Here is a 24882-nt window from a genome sequence, read left to right as displayed (position 1 = left end):
TTTAGTTAATGTGCAAGAATATAAGAAATACTTAAAGTAAGGTACGAATTATTATATTTAGGGGTTGAGACAACTCTCTACGAAGCTCCGATTTCATTAATTTTATTAATAAAAATATGAATTTGCATGAAGATCCGCAATCTAGTAATAATCTATGAATTTTTAAATATGTACAGTTTCTCTACTTTTGTTCATTGATGGCAAGCTGCGCAGGGAGAGTGCGCGAGAGTAGCGGCCGCTAGATGGAAGGGCGATGCAAGATTTTGGTGCGAGAGGCCAGTACGAGGAGAGGTGTCGCGTCGATCGTGCGGTTGACCGAAAGTTGGCGCTCGCAGTCTTTCCGTTGTCAATAACGGACACTGGCAGTATCCCGGCAGAATTCGCAAAACGGGCGTGCCTTGGACGAACGGCGACAACGACTGTGACCGCGACCGACGGAAAGCTACCACGGCGGAGAAATACGAACGCAACGCTCCGCCGCGTGACTTTGAATACGAACGGAGTCGTAACTGTCAACGGTCGGATTCGAAAGGCTCGCGATAAGGCTTCTCCCGAGAATCGTGCCGTTCGTCGTCTCTCGTCGGACCACAATATTATCATCGTTGTCATCGGCCGATCCGGTGAGGAGCCGGGTATATTGCTGTGGTGGCTACGTGTATGAGAAGGCAACTAAATGACCATGTATCACGGCACGTGCAACATCGAGACCGGCTACAGCATCAATATCAAGAGGACGGACGGTGAGTAGGGTTTCTGGCTTGAAGATATTTTTAGATATTTGGTTGTACGATCGGTGAGGTTGATGTGTTGTCTACTGGTGAGAATAGCGATCGCCGGTGATCGCGCGAACGAGGCAGCCGCGATCAGGGCCGCAGCGAGTTGCTTTTATTCCCCATTTACCGCGACCGAGTTCTATCGACTCGTTCGGTCAGCCGACTAGACTGGCTGGTAAGCTGGTTTTCGCTTCCGCCGCGGTGGCACACGCGAATCGCCTTTAAACGACAGTCGCGTTATTCGCGCGTGGGTCGACAAACGTCGCAGGCAACGCTTCGCCTCGGACCGGTTTCGCTTTCCTATCGCGAGCTCGAGCTCGTGCGAGCCCCGGTGCTCGCGACCACCTATACCTCCCTGTGTGTTTTCCCACCGTCGATCGACCCGATCCGCGTACGAACCGTGCATCTCCGACCGATCGAACCCATCGCCACGCGATAATCGTACGCTCTTACGTGTATCTGCTTACTTACACCTGTGTGTCGGGGAGAAACGGTCGCCCTTGCGCGCCATATTTGTTTTCCTTTCCAGCCGTTCGTTTTTTAACCGAGAACCGTTGCGTGCGAAAATTTGAAACGGGCCCTGGACCGTGGCGCAACGGTCCCGCGTAGAGCATCGCGATTCCTTCATCGTCCGCTCTTCCTTCGCGCGTAATAACGGACGTAGCTCGTACTACCGATCGAGCTGGGAAGACGGGACGGACAGACGGACAGACGGATAGGATATATCCTTTCACCGCGTGCGCGCGGGCTTCGTTTCCGACACGTTAGCCGCGTGTGCAACGAGACCAGAACGAAAGCTGCCTTCCTTCGAGTCATTGATCGCGTTCCTCTTACGCGCTCCAGATGTTACGGCGGTATCTTTTCGCGTACGTCGAACGATCCTGTTCGTAAAACTGCGATCGACCGTTTACACGCCAACCATACCGAATACATCGAAACGGTAAAAAGCAGTTCGACCGTTTGAAAGACGGCGACGCCGCCGCCGCCGGTTCGGTCGTCGAGTCAGCTGCAATCGCGACGCGATCGATGCCCGACTATGCTCGCGTGCACGATTACTTTTTTCGGCCCCGCCGAAACCCTCGGACGACGGAGTTTAAAGTTTCGAGAGGAAACGACGGACGCGACACGGGGGTCTAAAATTAAGCGACATTTCGCGCGTCTCGACCAGCCGGGAATCAAATGGTAATCGGGATAAACTTTCGTTAGTCGCGTTGCGTGCTCGCGTTTCGATCGTTCGTCGCGTGCATCCCCGGACGTCGAAACGTCGATTTCAGAAAGATAATCGACGCTGAGTCGGCCAGTCGTAGATTACCTCGCGATCAAGGTGGTCGATTCCAGTCGAACGCTCTGGTAAAAATTTACATTCTTATATCACAGATCCACTTATTTTTTCCAGTGCACTTTCCACGTTGTTCCTCCGTAATCTTGCTCGTATAGTTTTACTTTCAACGAAGATCAAATCGCCTTGCTGTTGGCCACTTCCGTAAACGTAGTTAGAATATTGCACGATTGATTCGAAGGACGATTAAAATCCGTTGAATTTTCCAAAAGTTTCAGAGATAAGATTGGCTGTTCGTGGATTAAATAGGCAGCAAGATCAAGAATATTGAATATATCATAGAAAAAGAAGTAATGGTAATGTACGTGTAAATATCTTCCTAATATTTGCTCTGTCGCAACATCGGACAATTGAATAATTTCTAGTTCATCTTCTAGTTTAAAACGACACCCGTGTGCATTTAAACTGCGACAACCTCATCATTTCTCCACACGCACGAACAGATTGCAACATTTTTAAGGGATCTAACAAAGTTTGTATGCAATTTCCATGCTGCAGTTTCTTTTGAAACGTATTCCATTATTTTTTATATAGTATATTATTTTATATATAGTATTTTTTATTCATTGATTACTACATGGTTGTACACAATTTATGCCTGTACCATATAGGATAATGTTTTGTTTCTCGCTTTGTCAGAGGCAATTGTCACTGTTGAGAATCTAGGACAGAATGTACGTATGTTTAAGGAATTCAACAAAGTTTGTATGCAATTTCTTTGATACCGTTTCTTTTGAAACGTATTTTTTATTCATCGATTACTATATAGTTGTATATAATTTATGCTTGCACCATATAGGATAATGTTTTGTTTGTCGCTTTGTCAGAGGCAATTGTCACTGTTGAAAATCGAGGAGAGAATGTACGTATGTTTAAGGAATTCAACAAAGTTTGTATGCAATTTCTTTGATACCGTTTCTTTAGAAACGTATTTTTTATTCATCGATTACTACATAGTTGTACACAATTTCTGCTTGCATCATATAGGATAATGTTTTGTTTGTCGCGTTGTCAGAGGCAATTGTCAGTGTTGAGAATCGAGGACAGTATGTATGCGTACTCTATCACTATGACGACCGACTGCGGTGTCGTATCGTATCATAATTGTAAGTATGTTTGTTACTAAAAATCTTTGAGAACTACGAGGTTCGTACGAACCACGATCGCAAGGTAATCGTAATGGTTGATCGTTGACAGGATTACAATTTTGCCCAATTCTGGTTCGCGGCCGTCGAATGAGTCAGACCTTCTCTCGCCAAGAAAGGAGAACCGTGCAAGAGTCGGAACCACACAGCGGTGCACGCGTGATCTGCCCTCCGCCGCTAATCAGCGTACTCGCGATCGATCGACGAAACGTCGAACGATCAGAGAATCGGGAGTTAGCGATTTCTCGGAAAAGCGGCCTCGGTTGCGGGAAGAAAGCGGATCGCTGACCCAATTTTACGCGGCTGCAATATTTATAGCCTGACGCTCCGTATGCGCCGGGCGCCAACAAAAGTGGAACATTTTTCGGAATTAATTCCACGCGAACGAGCAGTCGAAATAAGTCCCGGTTCCATTTTTCGACTCGCAGCTTCGAAATTTATAGCTCTCTCGACTTCCAGGGCGCGTTCTTTAAATCCCTGTAAAACTGTGAACTGTCTGCGCACGCGTCGCTGACAATACTGCGTTTTGTTATACAGTCGCATCCGAAACGATCGCGACTATTTTTCGATAAAATTATATTCGACGAAACAGTCGTTGCTCGATGTTACAAGCAATGTGAAGCTCTTCTGTAGTTCAAAACCACACGTAATCTTCTAGATTACCGAAAATAATCCGATCGTCCTCGATATCGTCGATTTTCGAGTCGATTGCCGTATCCCCGTTCCATTTTTCTACTCGCAGCTTCGAAATTTATAGCTCTCTCGACTTCCAGGGCGCGTTGTTTAAATCCCTGTAAAACTGTAAACTGTCTGCGCACGCGTCGTTGACAATACTGCGTTTTGTTATACAGTCGCATCCGAAACGATCGCGACTACTTTTCGATAAAATTATATTCGACGAAACAGTCGTTGCTCGATGTTACAAGCAATGTGAAGCTCTTCTGTAGTTCAAAACCACGCGTAATCTTCTAGATTACCGAAAATAATCCGATCGTCCTCGATATCGTCGATTTTCGAGCCGATTGCCGTATCCTCGTTAGCAGCGTTTCAAGCGTGCTCCCGGCGCGTCGGTCGATTAACGCGATTGCCATGCTCGTTTCACGGGCACGGCGTACGCTCGTGCACGCGCCGAGAATAGACAGGATAGATGAATAGTTCGATCATCGACGAGACGAAAAATCATGGCGATCCTCGGTCCGAGCGTTACGCGGCCGGAGCGTGATGCAGCCTCGACGCAACAAGTGGCTGACACGCATTCCGCTCCGGGAGTCCGACGCCGGCCCACGTCGAGCGCCGCCTCGTTGGACCAATTTACCCCCCTCGAAATCGTAATCGCGATCGTAATCAGTGATGGATTATACTTGAAAAATTGTATCTTCGACTCGTCTACATTTTGCTATTTATTTTTCTAACTTCTCGTTTGGATTCGTCTTCTTCAATTGTCTACTCGGTGCAAAGTTCTGTCGCCCACGCATGGCTGACTTTGAATTTACAATTTATCTTCTATTTGTTGGATAAATATCTTCCAAACGATGTCGCGTTTGGTTTAGTTTCTGCGTTGGTTCGCTCGTGCTTCTCACATTTCTGATGAACCTTAAACGGAGGTTCGCGAACGAACGTTACCGCGACGAGACGAAAAACTATCTAGATTACGGACAACTCGGCGAGTCCTTGTCCGAAATCGAGCGCGTAGTAGACGGAGAGCCAAGCACGTGGGCGCTGCATCCTTATAAGGGCGGCCGTCAAGAGATTCTTACCTCGCCGAACATTACCTTATATCTTATCTGGTCTTACGTCATCCGGGTACGCGTTCTTCCTCGCTACTCGTTTCCCATCCATCGGCAAACTTGGCCATTCTTCGCCAAATCGCGCCACTTATCGATTCTTAAACCTACGAGTTAGGTATCGGATCAAAACTAGTGTATTTGCGTCTCGAGAAACCCGAACTTTCAGGCATATAGTCCGGGCCACGATATAGCGAGGTCGTAAACTAAACTCTTAAGGGTTGAGATCGACTACTGTTGCGGCACTTAGGGTCGTACATAACATCTTGCTCGAGGTTGCCTTTTTTCATTGTCTACATGCATATATTGTAAGCAGGTAAATTAAGATATCAACGACTCGAGTAAGACCCCTTTACCTGTTACGATACCTATAAAAATGTCGACACTGGATAAAACATTTCTTCGTACGGCCCTGACTGTCTTATTAAACAAAGTACTCAGATTTCCTTTCTATAAACACTTTATTTCTATTACGGTTAGAAGAGATATCCTTTCTATATGAGTTTTACAACAGAACTAAACTGCAATCGTGCAGGAAAAAACCTGAGAGCCGACGAACTGCAGCGTTTGGAGACCAATATCTCCCCTGTGTTTATGCGAGGTCCTATCGCATCTTTGTATGAACAGGAAACCGAATCTCAGTAAATCCGATTAATTTTGTACTTGGTTTTTAGTAGAAAACCTAACAGACTATGGTCTGAGGCCCTTAGCTGCTCATAGTTCTGTCAATTCGTTTGTTTCGGGAGCTGAAACGTGTAAAGTTTGACACCTACTCGAGTTTACGACCTCGCTATATCGTGGCCCGAACTATACAAAGACCTTATAGCGCCAAACGATCTCCGGTTTTATTAGCATACGACCAAAGTAACCTGGTACTCCTGGACAGCTTGAAAGCCAACATGGACGATGTGCTCGATCAGTGGAGCAGTTCTTTTGGTCCTGTGCAATCCGATGTCCAGGAGTCCCCGGAACAATAGAAGGAAGGGAAAGTGGGAATTTTCCATCCACTTACACCACCCACGGGGAAACAAATCGATCGTACGTGGATACGATCGCGTTCGTAAAATAAATTCGTCGAGACATCGCGATTCCCCTTCCCGAGACAAGATTATTACGATATAGAGGTGCATTCTGGTGCGTTGAAAGGCATCGTCAATTAGAAATTACGACTCGCACAATACCGCGAACGATCAAAGCACACGCAACAACTCTCCACGGCTGTTGATAGCGTGAATATGACTGTGTGACGTTGAAATTAAAATCGCATAACTCGTTCGGTAACGTCTTTCGATCGGTTTGCCTTTCGACGACCGTTTGGTAGCAATCTGTGTGCAATTTCCGCTCGGAATCGAAAGCGTAAAATCGAAAATATTCCGTCGGACAGCACAGGTCGTTGCGTCTGTGGGAAAAACAAAGTACAGCGGGTTGGCACAAATTACTGCCGCGTTGACTCATCGGTTACGATAAATCATCGCGTCTATGGGTCCCTGTTGCACGCGATTCGAACGACGCTAGGCGCGTTCCTCGCTTCCGATCGGCACAATGAGCATCGTGGAACTCGGTTCTATCGATCGGAAGTCGGGGACACAAAGCCGTTTGTACAGTTTGAAGATTCCTAGGCTTCGATGTCGGATCGGCGACACCGTCGCTCGTTCGTCTCTCGTCGCGATCGGTTTCGCTTTCTCGTTTCTGCTCGCCGAGATCCCGCGGCAAGAATAGAAAACGTCGTTGTCCTCTTTCCCTTTCTCGCCGGAATTTGAAAATGAGCCAGCGAGCGCCCCGATCGAGTCACTTTTCATACCTCTTTCGCTCCTGTCGTCCAAGAGCTCTCTCGACTTGCGATCTCAGAGTCGTTTCTTTCGACTTATCTTTGCCCGTACCGACTATTATTTCATATTTACTTATTTGCAAGAGCAAGAGAGAGAAAACAAATACGGAGAAAAGTCTAGTTCCAGTAGAATGTCGGAGTAGATAAACTGATTTACTAATTAAAGAGCTGATCGTCACTGTTTTTCATTTTTAGTAATTTTGTTTGATGCTCTACAGAAAAGTTATGTAATACTTTTTTGTAGGTATCCATAAGTTCTACTTCAGAAAAAAGTTTCATTGAAATATATTCACTATCGTAGGAGTTATGGCTGTTTGAAAATTGGACCATTTTTATGGGGTTTTTCTCACTTTACGGGATCAAGGAACTACTTTTCGGAATTTTTTGGAATTGCTATTTATTCTCCATCAAAATACGCGTTATTTGCTTTTTGAAACATTAAAATCGTCCAATCCGTTCAGAAGTTATGACATTTTAAAGATTCGCATGAAATTTTCGGGCAACATTTCTGGCCATAAATTACATTTTCGTTTAGGAATTTTTTTTCTCGAAAATGCGTAAGATTTCGGGGGTATGTCTATTCACCAAAAATGATTGCAATTGACCCCCGCAACTGAAAATAATTTTTTTAGAACGATTTGAAATTTTTTTATTTTGTCGAAAAATTTCTCACCTTCTCGAATTTTTTTCTCGAAAGTGCGTAGGAATTCGGGGATATGTCTATTCACGAAAAATGCTTGTAATTGACCCCTGTAACTAAATATAATTTTTTTAGTATGATTTGAAATTTTTTAATTTAGGTAGGTGCCTAAATTTTTCGGCGAAAAAAAAAATTTTCAAATCCTTCTAAAAAAATTAGTTTCAGTTGCGGGGGTCAATTTCAATCATTTTTGGTCATTGGACATACCCTCGAATTCCTACCCACTTTCTAGAAAAAAAATTCAATACGAGCGGAACTTTAAACGTTAATAACTTTTTAACGAGGCGTCCATCAACAAATTAGTATTCTTCATTTTCGTGTTATTTTGGCCTCTAGAATCTCCCATTAAAGTTTTCCCCAGGGTTGGCCGAACACCCTGTATATTAGAGAAACTAAAGACTGAGCTAATTCTCCTCCGAACTATAGATCCGAGTTGCACGTACACTTCAACCTTGCCATTCATCAAATCTGCATTACAGTATCGCCTCTCTCCCGATCGAATCGAGACTGTTGGATTTCACGCGAGTGGGAGGTTCGAACAAATGGATTTTTAATTACGTAATTGACGCCTACTCGAGCGTCGATTTCGTCGCAAGTATTCGTAACGCAGATTAATGCAAGAAGCGAGACAGTACTCGAAACACTATATCGTAGTGTCGCTGGCGGTTTTATTCCGTTTAAACGATAATTGTAAAGTGTGTGGGTGGGCTGCGCTGATACCGCGTTGAAAGGTAGCACGATTCCGCCACAGCAAAGTATTTACAACTCATCGTAGAATAAATCATTACGTCTATGACCTCGTCGTACAAGCTGTGCAACAACTCTGCACACTTTGCAATTACCGTCGAAACAATCGTATCAACGACTGTCTTACAGAGTTGTTCCTCGCTCTTTCGCGATGTTATAAAAATCCACGAATATCATCCAGGTTTATTTTCTGTAATATCCCAGCGTGATTGCGCGACGTAATAACGTTTTTAATTGTTTCAGGGCGCATTCACTCGGCAGTGATATCCGGGGTTAATTGGGAACAGCGCACAGTCACCGTAGAATGGTTCGAGAGAGGGGAAACGAAGGGAAAAGAGGTAACAGAGTCGCTAAAACTTCTCGCAGGTGTCGATGCTGATACGGTTAGCCGATAGGGAGGGAAGAAGACACTACGTGGAAACACCTAAAGTTCTGTGGGGTGATTTTTAGGTGGAAATCGACGCGATCCTTGCCTTGAACCCTGAGCTGGCCAGTCAGAAAACAATGGGACCACCGGCGCCGGCTCAGATCAACAACCACGCGTTGGCCACCCCCAGAGCAAGGGTACGTATCGCTGGTTCGACGTCAGCTGAACGAACACGGACGAGAATGGTCGAAGAAAGAACCGTCGAGATCGTGCTGGGTGCAAAAACCGCGCGAACTTTGGCCCTCGTTTACGCGTACGAGTCGCGCGTCTGTTCCGTTCGAGGTATACCTCGAGTCGGGGAAACGGAACAGTCGATTTTCTAGCTCGTCGACTGCGATTTGTCTTCCTCGTAGCGTTTCCATCGGTCGTAGGTAGGCTCCGTCATCGTTCGCCATGATCAGAGCGCATCTCTCTCGAGAACTTAACGCTTACGAGGTGGCCGCGCGAACCGTTACGCGCAGATTTTTTTTACGAAAGTTCACGGGCGGCGGTTCCATCCATTCGCGCGGTCTCCTCGTTAAATTCGCGCGAACGACCCCGATGGTCGTTACGGTCACCGTTACCTGTCTCATCCGTCCGCTCTTTCGGTGCCCACGCACGAACGCGAGAACGAAAGTGCCTCGTTCGCTCCTTCTAATTTTAGCGGTGTCAAATTGGACGGAAGGTTGTTCGAGAAATGTCCCGGAATTCTTTCGTTCGAGAACGAAACTCCAATTTGACCCCAACGACTTTGTTTCGCGCACCGAGAGAGCCACGGTCATCAACGTCGCCTGGTCGTTCCCGCTACTAACACGATAACATCTTTTTTCCTCCATGGACGCTGCTCATTATCACGGACTTGGGTCGACGATGGATCATCAACGACCTCGGGATCCCGTCCAAAACCGATCGAATCCCAATACGACCTCGCATCGTCGTCTCACCGTCGCGCTTCTTCGCAATATCTACCCGGCGTCTATTCTCGACGATTCTCGGCTCGTCGATCCCCTCGTAACGCATTCTTGCCTCCGTCGAATTCTCTTACGCTTCGAAACAAACACGAACACGATCACGGACACGAACACGAATACGAATAAGCGCGCTAAACGATAAACGAAACACAGGACTCTTCGTGCGAGGAGGACGAGGGGGTGGACGAGTCGGAAAACCAAGAGGAGGGCTCCCTTGGACGACACGGCGGTCACGCCGCAAGAAACGGCCTTGCATCCGCAACGCTTCCTGTACGAGTCATGTCTGATCTTTCGGTAAACGCGAGTCCCACGCTCCGCGGTCTCTTCACTTCTCTCCGCTCTCCTTTCCCGGTTACTCCTTCTCCGAGGATCCTCTCGAGGCTTCCGGTTCGTTCAACGTATCCACAAACATTAACCCTTTGCACTCTTACGTGAATTTTTATCTTAGAATGCTCCTTCGTCAAACTCCCACTCGACATTTTTTCAAGTCCAAACCAAAGAGATATCGTTGATTGACACTTGAAAGTTACAAAATACAACAACAGTGTAAATAAAACACTTGAAAGCTTTGGGAGCTGCTGGTAACAAGATTGAAATATAATAATTCGGAGTGCAAAGGGTTAATATAACGTAGCAACCGACTGTATACATTGGTACTATCCAAGACCGTCGCCGATTCCATTTCTCCGTGAAGTCTCGTTACGCACAATGTGGCTGTCGCTTATTATACCGACATAAATCTGCCCGGAGACAATAGCGTGACATTTCCTTTGTACGTCTTCAAAAGTTCAAGTCGATCGTTGTGGTAGTCGTTGTGAAATCAATATGGACAGAGTTTGATTGTTTAAAAATTCCTCGATAAATGTTTGAAATATCTTATACTTGGTTGTAAACCCTCGGTTCGAGGGATGCTTCTCAACTTGCTGGCGCGAGAGTGCTATTATTCTCGATACGAACACTCGAAAGAAAAAACTGTCGAGCGGACGGGAAGCGCAAGTCCTTGATTTCCTCCGTATCCGTTGTTTCCCTGGCTAGCTGGTCACGTTCCAGTCATCGATCGTACCCGATTCCGCGTCGCTTTCTCGCGCGTTCGAACCCTCTCGCGACCTAACCCAAACCCCCCCGTCATCGTCCGTTTATCCTCGATCGTTCTCTCACCATTGCACGATTGCTATCATTGTCACGGCTTTTCGCACATCGCTCCGTACGGCGCGGCGCCTAACGCTTTCGATCGTGCGACAAATACGAAACGCGGAACGACGCTTCCCATTCGCGAACCAACCTCCGGGACCGCGATTACTCTCGATCGACGATGTATCATACACTTGGCTTCCAACGAACCCGAACATTTTACTTTACTTTGTCCGTAGCACGCGATTACAGTACGCCTAAGCTTCACCACACGAATGATTTTTACGTCGCATTTCTGTTCGTTCTTCTCTCTCGACAACGTTACGATAATTATATGTATTTCTCTGTCTTTCTTTTTGCAGCATTCTACCAAGCCCTCGATCCCGGTAAAAGGTATGTCGTATCCACGCTTTCCACGCACGAGGTTCATCGTCGAACGCTTCTCGACGCGTCGCGAATTTCAAATTTTCCCTGCGATCGATCCCGGCTCATTTTGCCGCTCGAAAACCGTCGAAGAGCGTTCGTTCGCGGTCGTAATCGACTCGCGAGACGCGTACGTGGACGACGCGACGGGGAAATCGATTTTCCGTTACGAGCATGTGCCGTTAGCAAAGCGGTGGTCTTTTCGGCGTACACGAGTACTAGGACGTCGGTGGGCATAGAAGAACGTGGTTCGCGCGGGGCTCTCGTAACTATCGACGTTCCTGCGCTGTATGCAAAAGCACAAGGGCAAGGACCTCGACCGACGGTCAGTGCGCGGATACCACGGAAGGCTGCTGCAATCGTTGACCGTTTTCTCGTCGTTCCCGGGTTTCCTTCGATTATCATTAACCTTCGCCTTCCGCCTTCACCTTGCACGGAATCGATCGGAAGCCAACGCGAAACCGCGTTCTCCTTCGTCATGAGGTTCGATCCGTTGAGTCGGTGTTTCGGCAGGAAAAATAAAATAAACGACGCCGACGATGCTGTCGACGACCCACCAGTTTTGACGGACCAAGACGAGCACGGTAACCACGCGATTCGTTTCGATATCGGCCACCGTTTTCTTTCAAAATAGAATCAAACATTTTTCCCCGTTCAATTTCGCAAGAAAGCGTGTTCGAGTTGCTGATAGATCCCGTCCCCGCGTCGCCACGTTCGCGATTACGTTCGAACGCTCGTGTTCTCTGAAGATCTCGCGACTAATGTATCGTTTGCAGCGACTTCCAACAGGAATTTGTCGCGACAAGTGACGGGCCGTCCGACGAGCGTGATGCCGCCCACCACGACCGTCAACGGGCACAGTGATTCGGTGATCGGGCTGACGACCCGTCGCGAGCTGGAGAACATACCGCCGGTGCTTGCGACGCCCGCCATCCACGCACCCGTGGTCGCTCAGGCCAAACAGAAGCAACAACAGCAACAGCAACAAACGCAGACTCAGCAGCAGCAGACACAGGTGGAGAACTGTCGAGGCAGACGTTCGAACGTCGTGAAGGAGGTCGAGAGGCTGAAGAAGAACAGGGAGGAGAGGAGGCAGCGACAAGCGGAACTCAAAGAGGAGAAGGAGGCGCTCATGAATTTGGATCCAGGGAATCCGAACTGGGAGTTTCTTGCCATGATAAGGTGAGTTGTTTGGCATTGGAAAAGGTAGGGCAATTACTGGTAGAATGTACTTTTTATTAAATGATATCTAAGAGTTCGGTTCTGTTCTCTGAGAGATCTGTTACAAGACTGTGACGAACTCTTATCTTTCTATAATAAACACCATGAGTTCGTAGAACCCATTGGCCAAAACTCCAGACATGTACAATCGTCACTGGAGTTGATTTTTGTAACAACGTGAGACATTTAGTATTACGACCAATGGTTTTCGTTTGCAGAGAGTACCAGCACAGCATAGACTTCAGGCCGCTACGGGACACGGACACCGTGGAGGACCATCAGATCACGGTTTGCGTGAGGAAGCGTCCGCTGAACAAGAAGGAGAACGCGCGCAAGGAGGTGGACGTGATCACCGTGCCCAGCAAGGATCAGATGGTGGTGCACGAGCCGAAGGCCAAAGTCGATCTAACCAAATACTTGGAGAACCAAATCTTTCGGTTCGATTACGCGTTCGACGAGACGTGCACCAACGAGATCGTTTACAAGTACACCGCGAAACCATTGGTGCAGACCATATTCGAGGGCGGGATGGCCACGTGTTTCGCGTACGGGCAGACAGGAAGCGGGAAGACGCACACTATGGGCGGCGACTTCAACGGGAAGACGCAAGACTGTAAAAAGGGCATATACGCTATGGTAGCCAAGGACGTGTTCAAGTGTCTCAAGATGCCCAAGTATCGATCGCTGAATCTGGTCATATCCGCCAGCTTCTTCGAAATCTACTCAGGCAAGGTGTTCGATCTGTTGGCGGACAAGGAGAAGCTTAGGGTTCTGGAGGACGGCAAGCAGCAGGTATGGATTTGAAAGCGATAAATAGTCAAACTGTTGGCCATTCGTTTTGATTAATCTCGCGATTGTTCCAGGTGCAAATAGTCGGGCTCACGGAGAAGGTCGTCGAGACTTGCGACGAGGTGTTGAAGCTTATTCAGCACGGGAACAGTGCCAGAACCAGCGGGCAGACCAGCGCGAATTCGAACTCATCGCGGTCGCATGCGGTATTTCAGATCATAGCACGGTCACCGGGCACGCACAAGGTCCACGGTAAATTCTCTCTGATCGATCTTGCCGGCAACGAGAGAGGAGCGGACACGTCGTCCGCCAACAGGCAAACCAGTAAGTTCTACCCTTGTTCGTTGCTCGCGAGGCTACTTCCGCGGCGTGACGAAACGAGAAACGAGTCTGTTGTTCGTAGGAATGGAAGGCGCGGAGATCAATAAATCGCTGCTGGCCTTGAAAGAGTGCATTCGCGCGTTGAGTCGCAAGGGCACGCATCTGCCGTTCAGAGCCAGCAAGCTGACGCAAGTTCTGAGGGACAGCTTCATCGGCGAAAAATCCAAAACCTGCATGGTGAAAACTTTAACGTATTATGTATCTTATTTGTAAATAATTTCCGTTAGTCGATACCTGTCTTCTGAAACGGTCGCTTGGTGTTCGCAGATAGCGATGATCAGTCCAGGAATGAGTTCTTGCGAGCACTCGTTGAACACTCTTAGATACGCGGACAGAGTGAAGGAATTGGCGGCGACAGACCCGACGGAAATGAAGGTTTCGCCAACGGACGACGATCGAGACCCGAAGATAGAGGAGCAATCGAACAACAGCGTTCTGTCGGACAGCGATTTAGCGCAACTTCGTTCGCTCAACGTGAGTTTGCCCGCCTTTACGCTGGATCCTGTATCTTCACCGTGGTTTCCAATACTATGCAAATCATTCCTGCGTCGAAATATCGCTCTTATTTACCTGGTTTCCCCGCAGGAAGGCGAGATATCGCAAGATCTTTACACTTTCCACGAGGCAGTGTCCGCGCTGCAGATGCTGGAAGACGAGGTATTGGACACGCACAAAATGGTAATGGAAGGTACGACCAGATTTCTCAACGATGCGCACACCGTGTTCAGCGCGACGCACGAAGTAGACTATGACCAAGAAGGTAAGATCCGTTTGGGTTGCTCGATATTTACGTACACGTACGTGCCCGCTTCCTGTGTGTTTTTTTTTACACCGTTCACGTTACAATTTCGTGGATCGTTCGTCCCGATTTTGTTCCTCCGGTCTCGATCACGAGTCCTTTTTGTAGTTTGTCCGCATGTGCACGCACCAGCTCCCTTTTTTATTTGCTCGTCGATGGAATGCAAACGTATTTTCGTGTTTTTTTTTTTTCCTCACGCGCGAAAGAAACGTTATACCGGGCTTTTGTAACCGTTTTGCTCGATGGGCGCATGCCTTTGAACGTGCGCGTTTGTGTTTGCCGATTCCGAGTAAACCGTTCGACGATAGCTTTTGTATCCGGTTGCCCCGTTCTTTGGAAATTCGACGATGCGTCGGGTGCGGGGGAGACAGAGCGAGCGGGTGGGGGTGGGACGTAGTAAGACGTTTAAAAAAAAAATAAAATAAAAAACAGAGAAGCGAGAATTGTGACTCTGAAGCGTCATTGTGTATGAAATTTTGCAACAGATTCGCGCGGTAAACGTAAGGCATACTCAAGCTGCACGTTAAAACGGGATCAGAAAGACGGCAGGACGACTACGACGACCACGACTACGACCACGACGACATTAAATAAGGCCGCGCCAATGAACTACGATACGGATACCATATCGGACAGTGACGAGTGCTCCGATCTAAATGGGAACGTTAATACGACCACAAAGGACTCGTTTAAGTCCCCTTGGAAGGGTGAGATGGAATGTAAACGCGACGATAGCTCGAACGATACCGATTGCGAGTCAAACGACGGTGAAAAGGCGAATCAACGCCAGCCGATCTCGATCGAGACGGTTTCGAGCATGGATCCTATTTCGAAAAAGTACTCGGCCAGCGACAAGTTCGCCTGGACGACCGGTCCCGTGAAAAAACTCGGACGCACGCCCATCGCGAGACAGAGAACGTCCAAGTATCATTGGTCCGGCACGTTTAACACTCGTTTGAAAAAGTACTCGTCTTTCAACGAGAGAGAAAACACCAGAGCGTCTCGTTCGATGCACGACACCGTCGACGGTATCGACGACACGAATTACAATTACAACTTCGAGGATTTCGACAACCAGAAGCCCGCGAAGAAGACGAAGCTGTTCGGCTGCGAGAAATCACGTTACGACAGCGACGAGATCACGACGCGTAACGCTCGTAAATGCTCCGACGACGAGCTCAACATCCAAGTAGAGAATTCGAAACATCGCGGCGACGAAACACCGCGACTCGCCTCTCCCCGCGACGATTCACACAGTATTTTAAACGATCGAAAGATCGTCGGCGAACGGTTCGACAAAGAGTTATTCTCGTCGAGATATTGCCGATTTTTATTGACGCTGTTCAAAAATCTATTCCTCTTCTCGTGTTTACCCACCGTGTACGTGGCCTTGTTCGTCTACATGAACAGAATGGAGGACCATTAAACGAAAGCCGAGAAACGTGTGTTTGTGGTCCTCAAGATTCTCGATAGCGCTTCAACGTTGCGAGACGCGATCGCTAGTTTTACTACTGTTTTGTAACGACGTACCGTAGGTGTTAAGTTTTAACAGATTTTAATCGACACAGAACCTCTGATCTGTCGTATATTTTTATTTTTAAGAAGCATCGTACGTGTAAGTACTCTTAGACCTCGTTGACACCGCTACACGCGTTTCGAAATGTTTTAAGCTGCTCCCACGGTGGATGCAGGAATCATTGGAATTCCAGGGCTCTGGATCGTTTCCCACGCATTGAAATCGGCTTGTAGTCGCGATCGCGTGTGTTAGAGACGATCAAAGTTATTTTTCGACGTTTCGGTGACAGTCCAAAGAGCAGATGTTGCGCGATACGTCATTTTTTATAACGATTAAATTAAAAAGAGGACTCGTTTGGCCTGGCCGAGAAATCGTTGCTTTGTAGCTTTGTCCGCAAATGGATGCAAGCCGAACAACAACGTTTGAACGTAACGTCACAAACCCTTGCAGATTTGAGACGGAAAAGAACAAAGTTTGAGTCGCTCTGCCTGAGGAAGTTCTCGTTGCGTAGACGTCTGATTGAGAGAAAGCAATTTTCCGACGGTAACGAAACCTATTCGATTCGCAATCATCAAAAAGAATCGCCGCTTATCTTAATACGCATTCGAAATAACGCTAACAGCGTTCACGGACGATCATCCGTGAACGCGCGATTCACGCATCTACGCCACCGAAATCCTCAAAAATAATGTTTCTTGAAACGTCGTGAAGTCCACCGGACAGCTCAACTTTTTTCTTGCCGCCAAACAGCGAGATGCAACCTTGATTAGTCTTCCCTTATGCGAATCGATCAGTTCGCGCGACGGTTGGTCAAATCTCCAGCGCTACATTTTCTCTATGTACACGCATCCAGGTTATTACTGTTAATAAATATTATTTTTGTGGATTCCCAATCTAACGGTATTGTTTTCTTCGCACTAATTCTAGCCTGTAACACTAATCGCGTGCGATACGCTTCGCCGAGATACTACTTACCTTTCGCGACATCGAAACGCTTCGAACGCTAACCGCTGGCTGCTTCGAACTCGAACACGAACACGAACACGGCCTATCGATTCAGCGTGTGGATCGTTCGATGAGATCCGTTCGAAGACCAGAGAGTTGGTCAGAATTCATTCGCAACGCGACGAGATTTCCTCAACGATAAATACAAATTAAATATAAACTATGTGTTCGATCTCGCTGCGAATGATTTCTGATCGACCGAACGTCGTTTGCGTCGCTTGCGTTCACGCAAATGCTGATCAGCCTATCGACTCACCATCGCTAACGCGAATATTATCGATTGTGGACGATTGAAATTGTATTGTCTGTTGCAGCGTATGCCCAAAAATGGGAGCAGCTATTGGTGCAGCAGCGCGATACCTTGAACGCCGCGATAGATCAAGTCAGTCAGTTTCGTGGACAGCTCTTGCAAGAGGAACAAATCAGCCAGAAGATGACGCGAACTCGTAATTTACGGTACAATTAAGTTTGAATCCTTTTAAAAAAAGAGAGGTAGAATCGCGGTACATCACGGTCACGACGGGGATAGTGTGATGCGGCACGAGAACAGGAAGGAGGGGAGGCGAAAGGCGGGGGAGAGGGCTAACAAACCGAGCGAATCGATCGCGAAACGTCCAATAGCCTTTTCGACCATCGCTACGACTTCCGGTCGCGCGAACGACCAGTTCTGCTCTCGTTGATTCGAACGGAGCCGCATGAAAGCGTTGTTTCTGGCCACGCAAAATTTTTAGAGATCGCGAGAATGGGCGTCGCGCGAATACCGTCCATTGCTTGCGAATCGCGTCTCTTTTTTCCTCCTCCTCCTCCTCCTCCTCCTCCTCCTCCATCTCCTCCCCCTCTTCTATTCTCGTGCCACAATACCTTATCGAAGCACGACCCACGAGTCTCGTTCTCTATCGCGAGGGCGTCACTCTCTTTCTCTCTCTCTCTCTCTCTATTTCTTTCTTTGCAACGATCCTCGAATCAACGCCGACAAATGCAAACACTTATCGAGTTCCTTTGTCCAAGCAACGATATCGATCGTACGTAGACGTAAACGTGGACGCAAAGATGATTTCGTTCTGTGAATGAGACCCCCGGCGACGTTCGCCACATGTACGATCGAAGACGCCCAGCGTTTTTTTTAATTAAGCGTCTACAGGAAAAAAAAAGAACTGTTTTGAGCGAACGAGAGAGCAAAGGGTGACGAAGCGAATACGCAGAGCGACAGACGCTCTTTTAAGATTTTAGGACACGCATCTCGATTTACCTTTCATCGAAGTATCCTAGGCGGACATCCTCGTCGGTTCCTAATTTTAGTCGCCCCCCCTTCACTTTTCGTTGTACGTCGATTAAATCTTAAACGAACATGTAAATGTACGCGTGCACGGAAGGATCGCGCTCCTTCGTCCAACGTTTCGAATAAATTTAAGGATAACAAATCGCTATGCGCATTTATCGAGCCTTGAATATACATATATATATATATATACACACACGCGTGAATTACATTCGAGGAATCTTCGTTATCGGACGTGTTTTCACACTCGTAGTATTTGTTTGTTCGTCGTTTCAGTGCTGATCGACCGATAAACCGAATCGAACGAACAGAGAAAAAAAATTTAGAGTTTCAGCGACACCTACTTAGGCGTACTCTAGGCCTCTGATCGAGGATAAATCGCGCGAAGGGATCCGTTCGTAGAGGAAACCTTCGTTCAGTGATATTTTGCGAGCGTGCACGACTTACCCGTATTCGCAACGAACCAAATAACGACTGATTTCGAAACTATGACCGCCAGCTAGGAATGAAACAAAGTATACCCGTGCAGGCAACCGATTCGAGGTCGTTAGATTAGACTGTACACCTATTTTAGATACTTTCGTGCTTTACTTTCGTCTACATTTCCTTTTTTTCTTTTTTTTTATTTCGTTCCTTTATCTCAAGATTCTGCCATCGACGCAGCTTATTTTTTTTTTTTTATCGTTTCATTTCGTTTGTACTATTTTCACTGTCGCGAAGGTGCGACGTGCGCACGAATGTTGCAAGAAACCTCGCGAGCAGAGCTAAACCGGAAGCGATTTCTTTCTTGCGCGTCACGACGGTGAAGGAAAGAAGATTGTCGCGAGTGTATTCGTGCGAACAGTCGCATCGAGCGTCTTCATTGATCCTGTACGAATACCGATATTCGACCGATCCGTGGAATCGAGTACGAACCAAGGATCGGAAGAGGGGAGTGTGTGTGTGTGTGTGCGTGCGAGCGTGTGATCGAGCGAATGACGAGAGAATCTATAACGATATATCGTCAACTTACGTTGTTGGCAAAATATGATTTTTATAGAAGTGTATTTATATAGATAACCGGCGCGTCGTTATATCGCATAGAAGAAAAAAAAAGAGAAATTTGCACGTTTAGCGTAACGAGCGCAAAGTTTTTCTGTTCACCCGTGATACGTATTGAGATCGAACGCGCTTTTAAAAATGGTGCGAATCGCCTCTGTATCGTTTTCCTTCTCCGACAAAGCGTCGATAATGTTTTATTAGACGTAAAAATTAAAGTTTCGTAGAAATCGTGAGTTATTCAGTATTTTTTCTCATTATTTTACGTTTGGTCGAAAATATCGCAAGATCGCGGTTGGTTTTACGCTTCGATGGAACGCCATTAACGACGCGTTTATACTAGTGATTTAACCGATGAACAACGGTACACGTCGCGAGTAGCTTGACGTTCGAAAAAAATATCGATACCGTTATTATTTTTGATAAGAAAATAGCTGCGGAAAAGAAAAAGGAAAACAAAACGTGAAACGAGACACGCGCGAACGGCAAAGTTTGTCGTTCCCTGACTTTACACTTTCTTCTCTCTCTCTCTCGCGTAACGCAGGTTTTACTTTGTCGCTTAACAAAATAAACGAATAAACGACGATCGTTTTAAATGGATAAGAAATGGCAGGTCCGTTTAACGTGCCCGATAGGTGGTGTATTCTGGAGATTTGTATGGAGGAAGACCGTGAGAAAATACACGAACAATAATTTCCAAAATACTAAATTTATTAAAAGCCGCGTATGTATTTACATTCTGTACATTGCAAATAACTTGACCAGCAAGTGACGATTGCGCGTTGCTCCGTAAATTTACAACACTATATACTCGCGTTCAACATTTCGTTTGTCGTCAAATATGTTTCGTTACCCATATACGTCGTATATATTCTTATGTTACATCACAGTCTTCTCGATTGAGTTTTTTTCACACTGTACTTCGTAGTGTCTCTAATGTATACGATAGAACGCAAACGGAAAAGTAGTGGAAGCATTTTTGTACCGGCTAATCTGTCGCTAAGGTACTCTTGAACAAAGAAAAAAAAATCAAAATCGTCCATATCCGAGATTGCGCTTTTCGTGAGAGCGGTTTCCTTAGATCGACCCCGGCTGGCAGAGATAATAAATACGACGGTGTAAATGATGCGAATTCGTTACCGACCCCCCAACCCGTTCCGTTTCTCCATTCCAACGCAACCATTACGCGATCTTTGAAACGAATCGCTCGACGCGTGCTCGATCGATGGCTAAATGGATGGATTGGATATACGACTTATGCTACTATTCTTTGGTCTATAAAATACTTTTGAATATCGCGTTGGTTTCATCGATTCTCAGTCATCGTCGAACGTATCGATGATGTCACCGGTTTCTTCCAAAGCGATCGTCTTATCCTTATCGGTAAACAACGTATCTTGACTAAGTGCTGGAACTTGTCTGGAATACTCGCTGGTCGCCCACAAGAACAGGTCCAGCGTTTGTTCCGTGCACTCGGCTATGAATCTAACGAACGGTCGGATATCCCTCGTGTTTGCTATTTGTAAATTCTCGTAATAAGTGTGTCGGTGCTGTTTATGAACGATAACGGGTGGATAGCCAGCCTGCATTAGGATCATGTTCATGAGCAAACGAGACGTCCTGCCGTTTCCATCGGAGAACGGATGTATGTGTACCAACTTGTAATGCGCCAGAGCTGCATACCTGGGAAACGTATCGAACAATGAAATAAAACGTTAGAGAGACTACGCTTATTAAACCGAATTCGGTGAAATTCTCGATTATCTGTCCCCTCCCTCGCCGACATCGACGATTCTCAAATTCGTTTTCACGATGTTTCAGCCCTTGCTAAATATTATGTACTTGATTCTAGCCATTAAGATCGATCGAGAATTTGACCCCGAACGTCGTAGCAACGTAGAGAAAGCTATAGATTTACCTAACAGGATGCATTCGAATGGCACTTTCGCTGTTCAACCACATCGCGAACTCCTCCATCAGATAGTGTATGTCTCCGGGGCCAGGTGGCACGTGTCCGCCGACGTAAACTTGGGTCCGTCGAAACTGACCGCCTTGGACGGGATCTACGTGACCCAACACGCGTTTGTGTATCTCCAATATATCTTTTATAGAAATAGAACCGACCCTGTTCACCAACGTGGCGTTGATGTACTTCATGGCAGCGTCCAACCCTAGGATCTCGTTGTGCTCGTCGATGCTCTTGCCACCGACCGCGGTGCGTGTTTCGACTATGGCTCGGGTCTGGGCTAAATTCATCGTGTTTCCCTCAATACCAACCGTGTGATAAATATGTTGGAAATACGCCTCCTTTTTCGCGCGTATCAACGCCACGTTGTTATCAGGTATCGCGGAGAGCGCGTTTCGTTTCTCGTCGATGCGTCTGAGCATTCTACGATCTAGTTCCTCGACGACCCGTGCCGTTCTTTGGCTATTAATCAACGCCCCCTCGTGATTAGGTTGGTAATTTAACGCGCGTACGTAATACTCGTTCGCCTTAATGATGTCATTCTGAGTGTACTCCAGAAACTCTCCGTAATGATTCAAAATATCCGGGTGACGAGGTGCCAACGCCACGGCATGCTGAAACAGTTTAACCGCCTTCTTTTGCTTTCCAGACAGTTTCATTTCCAACGCCAGGTAGAGCGACGTTAGAGCTTCCGCGGTGGTCGTCGCTCTGGTTTGGACTTCGAGTCGATCGTCCGACTGGAAATTCGGCAAAGCCACGTCCAGAGACCCCTCGTCGTAGACGTTCAACATGCCCTCCGAAGGAAGCGGGATAAATACATGACGATAATCCTGATTTTCTGGAAACGAGGATAATAATTGTCCGAAACGAGGTTATGTATCATCGACGAGCTAGTCACTCGAGGAATACTTACCAGGCAGATTCGTCGACGAATCGCGGATGTATCGAGACAGAAATGTGCCGATCACTGCAACCGCAACCCCCGACGCGAAGATTAGAAACACGACGACGCGATTCACCGTCATAGTAACAGATGCATTCTCTCGACGTCTGCCTTTTACGTAAACGGGCGTTTTGTTGAACGCGTGATAGAGGTTCGCGCGCGGCACCAACATGATTTCACGAACAATCCGCAGAGAAAGCTCCTCGGAACAACGACACGCGACATACTTTCGGTAAATTTTGACATACGTTTTTCCTGGCGACCCAGACTAAACTCGTCCGGGGCGAAGACGATGCGTCGTACGACAGCTGACGACAGCTAAGTCAAGCCATGTCCATGTGGTTCGATTCGATTGGTCTCTAGTTCTCGACGATGCGCTCGTCGCGTACAGATGTCGCCATCGTTGCGATATCGCGAGAACCTTCCGATGCAACATTCTTTGAAAGCAGCGCCCTCAAGCTTAAGGCGCGATCGTACGATTTTCCGTAGCGAAAAGATGCGCGCCGGAAGTGCCTGCTAAACATCGTGGCAGCATTTTTTAACGGAAGAAGAAACGAAACGAAGCTGGACGAATCCATCCGAGTCTTTTCGAGGAATCTTTTGTCCCGGAACTACGAATACGATACGTACGTCTTGAATAAATCTCGTACGCCGAACGTGAAATGGACGTAAAGGAAAATAGGATGGTTAGAATGAATTTGTTATTCGAAGGAGCTGCACCCTTAGAACCGGAACGAAGACGGAGATCGTTCGCGAGAGCATGGCGCGGCGAGGCGAAGCGTTGCACGGCGAGAGGAGGCGAGACGAAACGAAAGAAGGCGAAAGGATGCATGGCTCGCTACATAGGAGGCGAGACGGTGCAGGCAAGGCAGGACACAACGCGAGAGAGGTGACGGGGGAACGATGCGAACGAAGAGAAGGCGAGTTAAGTCTGCGCAAGCGAATAATAGTCGAAACGACCCTGAAACCGAGGTCATCGTTGTTCGTTGGCCCGAAGAACAGGCAAGCACGTTCGTCTCTTTTTACCTTCGCGATCTTCTGCGTCGCGAGCTGAACGCGTTCGCGCGATAAACGCCCCGTTCCAGCGAATACCCGCGCCGCAAACTAAAACGCGAGGAACCGAACGAGCCCCAGCATCGTTTCTCCGACGATCGTGTGCATTCGCGAACAAGGAGTAGCGAGCGTCGATAAAACTTGTCCTCTAATCTTTCGAGGTTAGTTTCCCGTACGTGTCACCCGAGGGCGCTACCGGCGCGTTCGAACGACGACGAGACGCGCACGGCCCGTGATGTTGTTTTTGCTCGGTCGTTGGGAAATTTCGTGCAATCGATCGATCATGTGGGAGATAAGAAGCGGCAATTCGCCCGTGCAAAACAGCCAGTTTCTCGGAACGGATGCAAATGAATCGGATCGCAGGGTGATTTCGATCGTTCGGATCGAGAACGTACTGGAACGCCGCAGTGATTCGAAGACGAGTGAATCGGAGGTTCTTTCGGACGAGAATCCTGCGCAGGCGCAGAAGAAACTTGTTCGAGAACTTTTTTTTTAACCTCCTTTAGTCCTGCACTAACCTCATTAGTAGGCGATTTTTACACGATTTGTATTTGATTTTATTGTAGACTCGATAAAAAGGTTGCTCGCGAGAAAAGCGGTAGAACGGCAAAGAGAAGATGTCGGAGATTGGCCTCCGTGCACGGACCTCGCGACTCTTATTCCGCGGATAGTTTAGTCGTGGCTCGACGAACACGGTAAGCGTGTTACGATTCTTGTTCGTATTTTCGTTCGGGCACACGTCCGTTGGTCTTGGAGAACCACGGATTTTCGTGTTATTAAATCGGATAACTTTCTTATTTTCGTAAGGACCGTGCAACAGGGCAGCGAACGGAAACGGTACGGCACGGCGTAGAGAAACGTTCGTCTCTCCCCCGAAAGCTGTTCGTAGCACCGACCGGTTCTGCTCTAATTGCGTTTCCCGCGTACTTCGATCCCTTCGTTCGTCCGTCACGGTTCCTCCTCCCTGGATCGAGCCGACTGCAAGCCAGACCGTAGCAAAACGAGCCAACCCGGACATGGAACCGAACCCGAACCCGAACCCGAACCCAAATCCCAAATCCCAACTGGTGCTTGGATTCGAGCGGAATTTTCCCAACAGCTTCCACGTTGCCAGAACGCACCTTTTATCCCGACCCAACGCTTTCTAATGCGTCCCACGGATTACACGGCGAATCCGATTCACGATACCAGGTATTTATGTTCTATTCTGTCGAACAGAATGGTCTTCCTCCTTTTTAAAGAAATACAAAGTGTTCTTTTTCCTGACATTGGAAAAGCCTTCGAATGCTTTTCCTATGCTTCGAAAAACATTTAATAAAAATCAAAGCATGGTCCTATACTTCCAAGCACATTATATTCACATTAAAAATAGGCGGGTGGTATAAAACAGTTTTGAAATAAATACTTGCATATTTAGATATACTTTATAGAAATTACACAAAATACTTGAAAGTTTTTTGTTGTAAAACCAATTGATTTTTTGTAAACACATTAACTTGTTCCTTAACATTAACACTCTTTTTACTTTGCAAAATGGATAAAATGTAGGTATTGCTAGATGTAAAAAGGAACGTAACCAGGATTGTAGGGACATGGATGAAGTACAAGGACGATCGTTAAAGGGCTAGGAATCGAGATTGGTATA

The 24882-nt window shown here is 47.1% G+C and overlaps 2 protein-coding genes across 4 annotated transcripts; one reads left to right on the top strand and one right to left on the bottom strand.

Moving 5' to 3' along the window:
- Window positions 1-359: 359 nt before the first annotated feature.
- On the top strand, window positions 360-16384 carry LOC122398755 (kinesin-like protein KIF2A). 3 transcript variants are annotated; one of them, XM_043398915.1, is made up of 12 exons: window positions 360-740; window positions 8560-8654; window positions 8767-8880; window positions 9847-9963; window positions 11187-11217; window positions 12024-12429; window positions 12687-13260; window positions 13332-13581; window positions 13661-13815; window positions 13906-14112; window positions 14224-14398; window positions 14923-16384. In XM_043398915.1, exons 1-12 carry the CDS (start codon window positions 674-676, stop codon window positions 15861-15863), a joined length of 3132 nt encoding a protein of 1043 aa, XP_043254850.1. In that variant the 5' UTR covers window positions 360-673; the 3' UTR covers window positions 15864-16384. The 3 variants fall into 3 exon arrangements, with proteins under 3 accessions (XP_043254850.1, XP_043254851.1, XP_043254852.1); XM_043398916.1 differs by lacking the exon at window positions 9847-9963 and having other exon boundaries at window positions 14923-16383; XM_043398917.1 differs by lacking the exons at window positions 360-740; window positions 8560-8654; window positions 8767-8880; window positions 9847-9963; window positions 11187-11217 and adding an exon at window positions 11713-11831.
- Window positions 16385-19800: 3416 nt separating this feature from the next.
- Window positions 19801-22491, bottom strand: LOC122398756 (protein adenylyltransferase Fic). The gene is made up of 3 exons (XM_043398918.1): window positions 22155-22491; window positions 21194-22079; window positions 19801-20958 (listed from the first exon to the last, which is right to left on the bottom strand). The coding sequence occupies exons 1-3, from the start codon at window positions 22354-22356 to the stop codon at window positions 20592-20594; spliced, it is 1455 nt and encodes a 484-aa protein (XP_043254853.1). The 5' UTR covers window positions 22357-22491; the 3' UTR covers window positions 19801-20591.
- Window positions 22492-24882: the final 2391 nt, after the last annotated feature.

This window comes from Colletes gigas, unplaced genomic scaffold, assembly GCF_013123115.1.
Source record: "Colletes gigas isolate AHSC1104 unplaced genomic scaffold, ASM1312311v1 Colletes_gigas_Sc00012, whole genome shotgun sequence".
Taxonomy (NCBI): domain Eukaryota; kingdom Metazoa; phylum Arthropoda; class Insecta; order Hymenoptera; family Colletidae; genus Colletes; species Colletes gigas.
The sequence above is the reverse complement of the archived record's forward strand: the minus strand, read 5'-3'. Positions and strand labels throughout refer to the sequence as shown.

Coding starts and splice junctions, on each gene's coding strand:
- LOC122398755 (XM_043398915.1), top strand. CDS start 674: ATGACCATGTATCACGGCACGTGCAACATCGAGACCGGCTACAGCATC. Junction 741..8,559: donor CAATATCAAGAGGACGGACG/GTGAGTAGGGTT, acceptor TAATTGTTTCAG/GGCGCATTCACTCGGCAGTG. Junction 9,964..11,186: donor TTGCATCCGCAACGCTTCCT/GTACGAGTCATG, acceptor TTCTTTTTGCAG/CATTCTACCAAGCCCTCGAT.
- LOC122398756 (XM_043398918.1), bottom strand. CDS start 22,356: ATGTTGGTGCCGCGCGCGAACCTCTATCACGCGTTCAACAAAACGCCC. Junction 22,080..22,154: donor TTCGTCGACGAATCTGCCTG/GTAAGTATTCCT, acceptor CCTCGTTTCCAG/AAAATCAGGATTATCGTCAT. Junction 20,959..21,193: donor ATTCGAATGCATCCTGTTAG/GTAAATCTATAG, acceptor TACGTTTCCCAG/GTATGCAGCTCTGGCGCATT.